Source organism: Hevea brasiliensis, chromosome 2, assembly GCF_030052815.1.
Source record: "Hevea brasiliensis isolate MT/VB/25A 57/8 chromosome 2, ASM3005281v1, whole genome shotgun sequence".
Classification (NCBI taxonomy): Eukaryota; Viridiplantae; Streptophyta; class Magnoliopsida; order Malpighiales; family Euphorbiaceae; genus Hevea; species Hevea brasiliensis.
Window position 1 is genome coordinate 5,223,396 of NC_079494.1, and position 10,501 is coordinate 5,233,896.

At 29.6% G+C, this 10,501-nt stretch overlaps 1 protein-coding gene across 1 annotated transcript; it reads left to right on the forward strand.

Annotated features, from left to right (window-relative positions):
- Positions 1-649: 649 nt before the first annotated feature.
- On the forward strand, positions 650-2,644 carry LOC131171176 (uncharacterized). The gene has a single exon (XM_058130649.1). It carries the CDS (start codon positions 650-652, stop codon positions 2,642-2,644), a length of 1,995 nt encoding a protein of 664 aa, XP_057986632.1.
- The last annotated feature ends 7,857 nt before the right edge of the window (positions 2,645-10,501 follow it).

The following is a 10,501-nucleotide window of genomic DNA, read 5'->3' on the forward strand; positions in this document are numbered from 1 at the left end:
TAATTACTACTATTTGGCAAGAGAATTGATACCGTAAAATCTATTAGTGCAATTGTTGTTGATTTTATTTGAATAAGTTAACTCTTTTGTGGAGATTTAATCAAAATCTTCAACGTGATAATTATGTAAGTTTTCTTTAATTATAGTCTAAAATTAATTATATCATAAAGATTATTTCATAATTGGAGCCAATTCAATAAAACAGAAATATATTTTTCCTTAGTTCGTTGAGTCAAATTTTCTTAATTATGTTATATTATAAATACTTAAAAAATTTTCTTATAAGTTGATTAAGTTGCCTTGAATATTTTGAAATTTGAATTTTCTATATATATATATATTCCTCATTAATTTTTTTAATTTGAATGATATCACACCAATGAGCTAAATTAGTGATTTTAATTCTTTTTTATGGGTAAATTTTGTAAAAAAAAAAATTCTATTTATAGTAATATTTTTAATAAATATATAAATAATTATAATAATTCTTTGAATATGATTTTCAAGAAAAAATTATATTAAATTGCCCAATATGATATTAGAAACTTAGCCTTTTAAGTTTGAAACTTCTCTCCTTTCCCTTGCCAAATGTAGGTTTAAATCCCAAACTTATGCTTTTTACTTTATTTATTTATTACAGGTTAACATAATGGATAGAAGTTGGATGCTAAATAAGAATAAATTTAGTTCAGAATATATTCAAGGGGTGCGTAGTTTCTTAGATGTTGCAAAACAAAATGTTGACTCCAATGGTAGGATTCGATGTCCATGCAAAAATTGTAACAATTGTTACTTGAAAAAAGTGGCAGAGGTGAAACAAGACTTGTTTCTTCATGGGTTTGCTGAGGATTATACTCAGTGGACACATCATGGTGAGTCTTTTGAATCAGATGTTGGTATTCATTTGGGTGATTCACATGATGATGATAATCTTAGTGATCAAGTTGAAGATCAACATGACAATACTTTTGAAATGTTAAAAGACATGTGCAATTCTAATTTCACAGAATTTAGTGGTGAACGACCCTCGAGCAATCATGAAACAACCTCATCTGAAAAGGAAGTAGAGAAATTTGCTAGATTGTTGAATGATGCTCAATGCGAACTATACCCAAGTTGTAAGAAGTATTCCAAATTGTCATTTCTTATCAAGATGATTTATAACAAAACAATTACTAATTCTAGTAATAAGTCCTTCAGTATGAACTTAGAGTTATTCAAGGATGCTCTCCCAGAAGGTGAAACACTTCCCAAATCTTATTATGAGGTGAAAAAATTGATGCATGATCTTGGCCTTGGTTATATCACCATAGATGCATGTGTGAATGATTGCATACTATATTGGAAGGAGTATGAGCATTTAGATACATGCCTTAATCCGATGTGCAGAGCCCCTCGATGGAAGCATGGTTTGGGTAAATGTAAGAAGATTGCTCAAAAGGTAGTTAGATATTTTCCTTTGAAACCTAGACTTCAAAGATTATTTATGTCGAAGGAAATTGCTAAGGATATGAGGTGGCATAAAGAAAAGCGGGTAAATGATGATGTTATTAGGCATCCAGCTGATGCTGAGGCATGGAAAGAGTTTGATAAGGAAAATGATTGGTTTGCTCGAGATCCTCGCAATGTGCGACTTGGGCTTGCAAGTGATGGATTCAACCCATTTGGCAATATGAGCACCAGTTATAGTATGTGGCCGGTCATTCTACTTCCTTACAATTTGCCACCTTGGAAATGTATGAAGGAGCCATTTTTATTTTTATCCATGCTTATACCAGGTAAGGATTCTCCTGGTAATGATATTGATGTTTATTTACGACCATTAATAGATGAACTAAAAGAATTATGGGAAAATGGTGTGGAGACATTTGATTCATATAGTAATGAAAATTTTCAATTACATGCTGCATTGTTATGGACTATAAATGATTTTCCTGCTTATGGAATGTTATCTGGGTGGAGTACAAAGGGAAAATTAGCATGTCCAGTTTGCAACAAATGGACATATTCACTTACTTTAAAGAATGGGCAGAAGCAATGTTATATGGGTCATCGTAGATATTTGGATAAACAACATCCATTGAGGAAAAGTAAAAAGTTTAATGGTAAGATAGAGTATCAAGAAAAACCCAAAGAATTATCAGGAGACGACATACTTATCCAAACATCTTATATTCCACAAGATGTGAAATTTGGAAAGCCATGTAATAAAAGGAAGCGTAAGCGTACAGAACAAGAGCTGAATTGGACTAAAAGGAGTATATTTTTTGAACTTCCTTATTGGAAAACATTGAAGTTACGCCACAATCTGGATGTGATGCACATTGAGAAAAATATAAGTGAAACCATTATAGGGACGTTGTTGGCAATAGATGGGAAAACAAAAGACAATGTCAAGACTCGTTTGGATTTGGAAGAAATGGGTATAAGAAAAGAATTGCACTTGCAAAGAGATGGTGACAGGATTTTAATGCCATTAGCATGTTACACTTTACCATTATCAGAAAGGAAGAAGTTTTGTGAATGGTTAAAATTAATTAAGTTACCTGATGGTTATGCCTCTAACTTGTCTCGATGCGTAAATGTTGATGATTGTAGATTATCAGGAATGAAAAGCCATGACTATCATGTATTTTTACAATGATTACTTCCAGCTGTAGCTCATGGTTTTTTGAGAAAGGATCTTTATATTGTGTTGTCTGAGTTGAGTTCTTTCTTCAAAGACTTATGCTCGAAGACAATGGAAAGAGCTACTTTACATAAGTTACAAAATGATATAGCTCTAATATTGTGTAAACTTGAAACCATATATCCACCATCATTTTTTGTGATTATGACACATTTATCAATTCACTTACCACGTGAAATAGAACTTGGTGGACCAGTTCAATATCGATGGATGTATTTTGTTGAAAGGTAACTTCAAATTTTATGCTTTATTTTATTATTTTATTCAATTATGAGCATTGTTATATAATTACTTATATCAATTCTCTCTATTAAATAAATGATTTTAGGTTCTTATGTTCTTTGAAACAAACGGTGCGCAACAAAGCTCGCCCAGAAGGTTCCATTGCTGAGGCATATATCAATAAAGAGTGCCTTAACTTTTGTTCCATGTACTTTCGTGGTGTTGAAACTAGGCACAATCAAGTGGAAAGGAATTTTGATAGGCCTCAAATGTCGATACCCAATGGGTTTTTAATTTTTGCACAAAAGGCAAGAACTTTAGGAGCAGCTGTATATGATATGCTATCCTTGTCTGATTTCAAGAAAATTCAATGGTACATACTTAATAATTGCGAGATGATAGAATCTTATTTAAAGTAAGTTATGATATCATTTAAAAGTTTTGCGTTTAATTCAGTTGTAATTACAAGTCATTATATATATATATATATATATATATATATATATATATATATATATATATATATATAAAACTAATATGTTGTTTCACATGTATAGTTTGCACAAGGAAGAACTTCAAAGACAAAGTATTGCTAATGTGCAACATAGACATCAGGATGAATTTCCATCTTGGTTTAAGCAATATGTAAGTTTTTTTTTTTATTATTGATTAAATATATATTATCAAACAAGATACTTACTAGATTTTTTATGAATATTATTTTTTAGGTGGTACAAAAGAATCTAAGAGGCTCACTTGAATCAACAAATCATTTATATGTGTTGGGTTTAGGGCCTGATATGCGTGTTACAAAGTATAGTGGTATAATTGTGAATGGAATTAGATTTCACAATATTGAACGTGACAAGTATCGTCATACTCAAAATAGTGGTATTGTGGTGAAAGGAGAACATAATTCAGAAGAAATTGATTTTTATGGTGAGTTAACTGATATCATTGAGCTTGAGTATTGTCATGGGAATTGTGTTTATGTGTTTAAATGTAACTGGTGGAATATCGGCGATAAAAAGAATGGATCAAGAACATATGGCCAATTAATGAGTGTTAATGTGAATCGAAAATGGTATGTAGATGACCCTTTTGTGTTGGCAAATCAAGCATCGCAAGCATTTTATATAAATGATATAAAAAATGGCAGTGGTTGGAAAATTGTGTAGAAATCTTATCCTAGAAATGTATATGATGTTCCAGAAAATGAAGGAATAGATAATGAAAGATTTGACTTTAATGACGAGCCCTATCAGCAATATGAGATAAATGATGGAAATGTGATTGAACAAATTGATAATCAAGATATAGAATCGTTGCATCATGATGATGAAATTTTAGAAGAAATTGATGCTACCACTATACTCTCAAGGAATAGCCGAAAATCAAGTGAAGATACAATTAGTGATGATTCTATTGATGAAGAAGATGATACAATTATTGATTATTGTGTTAGTGATGCTGATGACAAGGAAGAAGATGACAACAATGAAGACAATTATGATGAGGAAGATGATGATGATTTTTAATATTTGTTACTGCATATTATTTTTTTTTTTTTATACTCAAAACATATTGTAAACCACTTATTTTATTGTGAACTACATTTTATTCTATTATATTTAATTTTTCATAATAATATTTTAACTTCAAATATTATTGATAAATTGAATGGAAAATAACCATTATTGAAAAACCTATTTTACTATTATTACTGATAATTTATTTGTTGCGACAAAAGTTTTTAGCGGTAAATATTTAAATATATTTGACAAAATTATGTTATCACCATATTTTCCTGTTTTATTTTAAAAATATTGTCACAATATATAATACATAAATTGATAAACATTTTTTTGTAACTATTATTTTCAATTAATTATTTATTGTGACAAATATTTTTATAACAGTAAATATTACATATAGTAACAAAATCTTTTGTATCAAAATCTTATATAATAAAATATAGTGATTAGTTTTTTCCTTCACCAAATATGTTTGTCACGACATCTAATTTATTGGCGTCAAATTTTTGGCGCCAATGATTTTGTGACAAAACATTATAACAAAATATTTATTTGACACTACATGTCTTACACATTTTTTTATTATGACAAAATATTATGATAAATTTGTATTTTATCACTAAATTATTATCTTTTTATGTTTAATATGACTAATTATAATTTTGTCATAATATATCTATATATTGTGATAAAATATAATTTATCAAAATTTATTTTGTCATAACAAACTAAATTTCTTGTAGTGATAGTCGCTAAATTTGGGTGGTGGATGATCACGAGAGGGAGGAACGCTTAAGTAGACCGAGTTTAACACTTAGACTACGTTTGCTAGAGAGCGACATCTGTTGAAATACGTTTGCTAGAAAGCGACATCTGTTGAAATACGTTTGCTAGAGAGCGACATCTGTTGAAATGGTTAAAAAAATTTTGAAAAAGAAGCTCCCTCATCTGAATAAAAATGAAATTACATTAAATAATAACTGCTAAACTTACACACAGAGAGACCAAAAGAGATATATATCGCTATCTCACAAGCAAGGTCCTTGCCAAATCATTCAATCTCACTGGACTTCTGCCTCTGCAGATCACTGCCACCATTGCCGGCAGGCGACCGCAACTGTTCTCTTCTTTTTTTTTTTTTTTTTTTAAATTATGGATTGAAAAAGAAAAATGGTGACTGTAAAGTTAATCTATTATTATTTTAGAGGAAGAGGCGTCTTCCGGAGTTTCCATGTTGGGAAATTACGCAAGCAAATTTTATATTGATAAATATATAAAAAAATTATTATTATTATTTTTTAAATGTTTCAGTTTGGTTGTTATAATTTTTGGGGCCATTTACCTCTGACATAAAATCACAATAATATTATATAATTTTTTCTTTAATGGTTTATCTTCTATGGTAATCGTGGCATTTTGCCATTTTCTACTATTCCTCGTTAGAGGCTTCAAGATTAGTATTTCTAATAAGCAAGAAAATTTTATTAATTACATATATAATAAATGATACAATTATGAAAAGTTCGAATATATGAGGATGAACTTAGTAGCCATTAAATTAAATATTTATATATAATTTCTTATATTTATTATATATATTTTAATTATTTTTATATAAATCTCGATATAAATATTTAATTTAATAATTAATAAAATCATTTTTATATATGAAGCCGAGTGATGGAGTCAGATAAAGTCATATATTTCCCATCTATATAATTTAAAATATTTAATTTGAAACAAAATTAATATTTTGATCTTTTGATTCTCACTTTCTCAATTTAGTTTTCATAAATTATAATTATTATGAAATTTATTATAAAAGTATTAAAATGAAATTTCAATCATATATATATATGGAAAATAATAATTGTTATTTTATTTTTTATACTTTAAGAAATTTATATAAATTTTAATTTGAAATGAATTTAATATTAAATTAAAGTGAAATTAACAAATTTACAATCTTAGACTTATTATTTTTTTTATTAAAAATTTTAAAAGGAAAATTTTATTTTTTTCTATAGTATTCATTTTTGGGCTCAGCCAATACTCTCCATATGGGCTGGTGCCAACCATGGAATAATTGTTGCCCAATATTTCCATGGAAAGAGCTTTAGGACGATTGGCAAAAGCTTTGTCGTTCGTAGTAACGCATTCCCTCGCCAGCTCCCAACTAATTACCACCAAAACTCCATGCACGCCAATCTTGATTGTGAATATTGGTCCCATCTGGTCAGCCAAGTTCCCCAGGGTTATGTGACGTGGCTGTGACCCCGCTAGGAGAGGTAGGTGTTATAAATAGCTTGTATGTTAGATAGTATAGAGAGAAAGAATTCCTATATTATTAAAATGTAAGAGCCCATTGCTATCACTATACTAAAACAATAAGGAACTAGAGCCTCAAATATTTTAAAACTTATTTATTATGTTTTTTTTATTAGAATTAAAACTTTAATTTCATAAATTTATAAACAATTCTAATAAAATTAAATTAAAGTTTATTAATTAGATTATTATTTTTGGATGTGTACTAGAAGCCATAAATTTTAATAATTTAGTGATAATAAAAATTTTTTGACAGGAAAATATAATGCACACTTGCTTTTATCATGTCTCTTTCTCAAATAAAAAAAAAAAAAAAACCTTGGACTGAAAAATTGAAAAAAAAACTTATTTAAGATTTTTAAATAGATTTAGTCTACTACATTAATTATTTATATTATCCTATATTATTTATATTTATTTATAATTATATTATCATAAAACAATTTTATTGATTTAATATAAACATTTTTCTTGTTCAATAGAATTGCGGAATCATTTCTAAATTTTTAGTTCCAAAAATATTTATCCTTTTTTCAGCCCCTTTTATTTGCCTTGTACTGATAAACTTATGATCACCTATATGCAATAATGTGAATGCTCTGCGTGAATAAATTCCTGATGCGTCCCAACCGCAAGTGCACGGGTCGTACAAGTAGTATAGAAAAATATCGATCCCACGAGGAGTCGTGTTAATGATTGAATTTTTGATATAAAAGTTGACTAAATCGAAGTATTTAAAGTAGTAAATTAATGGGTAATGGGATATGCAATTTAAATGTGCAAAATTAATATTCTATTCAATAATGTATTAATTAAACTAAAATTGCATCAAATTGAAGTAAGCAAGTTCAAATATGGCAATATTCAAAATGGCAAGTAATTAAATTCGATTAGAAATTAACAATGATAAAAAGGCGATTCCGGAGTTCGGGATTTCATATTCAAGCTATTTTGGGATTTTCCCTAGCTAGCCCAATCCATGAAATTTATGGGTTTAAAGGAGATTAATTCTAAAATCCTTTGAAAACTCTTTCGAGTGAGACAAAGAGTGCCTTAATTAACTTAATCCTACTTTCGTGGAGTTAAAATTAACCAAGACCCATTAGGTTCTTTAATCAATCTATTAAAACCCTCTTAACCCTTAGTCTATTTCTAGATCTAAGTTAATTAAGTCTAATTTCTTGATTAACTATCACTTGGTTTTCTCCTTTCGGTGCTTCAACCAAGGATTAAGAACATAACTTAATGGGGCCCTTCATTAAGCATGTGAATAAGCACACAAGAAATGGATTAAACCTCATAAATTCATTAAATTGGGACTAACCAGTTCAAATCCACAAAAATAACTAAAATATTACATCCCTTACTCGAATCAAAAGTAAACTACTCACTATCCATAATGATTACAAGATATGATGAGTTTAAATGGAAATAAAGCTTTAATCTAAGCTACGAAGTAAGAAATTAAATACTAGAAATGTAGAAAAATGTAAAGGAAGGAAGAAATCTGCAAATCTTGGTTAAAAATGGTGTGGAAGGTGAAAATGACTCCTCAAATTCTGCCTCTCTTCTCCTCTTCTTCTTTTCTCCTTGCCTCCCTTCTAAAATGAGAAAATGGGACTATTTATAGCATTTTTCTGACATGGAGCCCTAAAATGGTATGTTCTAGGAGGAATTATTTGAGGGAATCTCCTGCCAGCTCATTAATGAACTCTTCATGGATCGCATAAGTGGATCGCATAAGTTATGCAGTCCCTTATGCGCTTTTCACTGGTTCTGGGTCACTTATGCGAAGCTGCATGACTTGGTGCATAGGTTATGCACAATTTCGTGAATGTGCATAAGGGAGGCGAGAATGTGCATAAGCTATGCAGTCTCCTTATGCACATTTCGGCTGGTTCTGAAATAGTGATCTTTCTCCTTATGCAGATCTGCATAGCTTATGCAAGTTATGCACAGTTTGGTCAATGCATATTTCAGCTTGAAAACTTGTTTTTGACATCTTTTTGCTGTAGAAGACACTCCTTAATGGCAAAATTCTCTTTAGTCCTTCAAAAACACCATTTTTCCTACAAAACAAACTAAAAATTACAAATTAATCCAAAATTGACAATTATGGAAAACTAACTAAATAACTAATGAAATTAGCTAAAAGTGACTAATAATCAAATAAAATAGCTATGAAATTAAACCTAAATGATTATGCAAAATGTATGCATCAAATACCCCCAAACTCAAGCTTTTGCTTGTCCTCAAGCAAACTTTAAAATAAAATGCAAAAAATTTTTAGGGGTGCCTTATCCAAAGAACTATGAAAATCACCTATTAAAGTAACTTAACACACCTTCAGCCATACCAGCAATCCATATACCCATCCTTCAAAATGCAAAGAATCTAATGCTTATCCAAGCTTTCACCGCTTAGCCATCAAGTCAATTATCATTCAAAATCCCCAAACCAACAAATCAAAAGAGATAGTCATGCTCAAAAAGAATTCTAGGACAATTGATAACCAAAGTATCTCAACATGGAATGATAGAATTGAATGAATAGATGAATAGTTTTCCAATCTCATAGGCAAATTCCCTACTCCTATCTCCACTAATGTAGCAAGTACTATCAAGAGATCAAAGGTCTTTTTAGGGATGTAATGAGGCCATGGGGTTTAAAATGAGGCTAAGAAGAAAGATGGGTAAAAAGTATTCAAAGCATGAGAATATTTTCAATTTTTAAACATAAGGTACACTTCTTATTTTATTATAATTTTTTTCTTTTTCTTCTTTTTTTCTTTTTTTTTTTGTATATATGGAGGAGAGAAGTACACAATGAGAATTGTCAAGTGCTAGCATAGTTTACAAAACACATAAAAATGGAGGGACATTTTGATACTTTAGACTTGTATTTTGCATTTTCTTTTGATGATTGTCCCTAAAAATGCCACCCCCAAACTCATTTCTTTTAATACTTTGGGTGGATTTCTTTCATTTTGAATGGCAATAGTGAAAAGCACATATACTAGCACTTTTACAAGATGACAAGCACTTCTTCTCCCTTTTTTTGTATATTTTTTCTTTTTTTTATTTTATTTTATTTTTATTTTTTAGAAAGTGTACCTAATATTCAATATTATTCTCATGAAAAGGGTTGGAGTGTTTGGTTCATTGGCTAGGTAGCAATAAGGATTTCAAGAAAAATTAGGGATAAAAAGGCTCAAAGGGGTTTTCAAAGGTCAATTTTAATTAGGAAAAAGGGCCAAAGGTTTAAAATGAGAAGGTTTAAATCAAAGAATGCCTAATCATCTCTCTTTTCAAGTATAAGCTGATATTTCGCCTTGAAAGGTTTAGAAAATTTGTTCTAGGATTGGTGAGACATCATTTGACTACCTTATATCCAATAACTCCCTCTAAACACTCCAATCTCTAAAGGACTAGTTGGGTGGCTTTTTGGCTAAGAAGATATAGGCAAGGGATAGATACTTCAAAACTTTGCACCTCTTAGGAAACTTTCAATCCACAAACCCAACTAAAGGTAAGTCAAATCACTCTCATAGGCAACTTTTCAATACTCAAGGGATTTGGCAAAAGATTTTAATGCATGATGCATGATTCCTAAAAATGAGCAATGCATTAACTAAATGGAAGAAGTCTATTTGTGTGCAAAGTGTATAATTTCTAAGTGATGTATAATGTGTGTGTAAATGTGTTATGTATATGTATGTATGGATGTA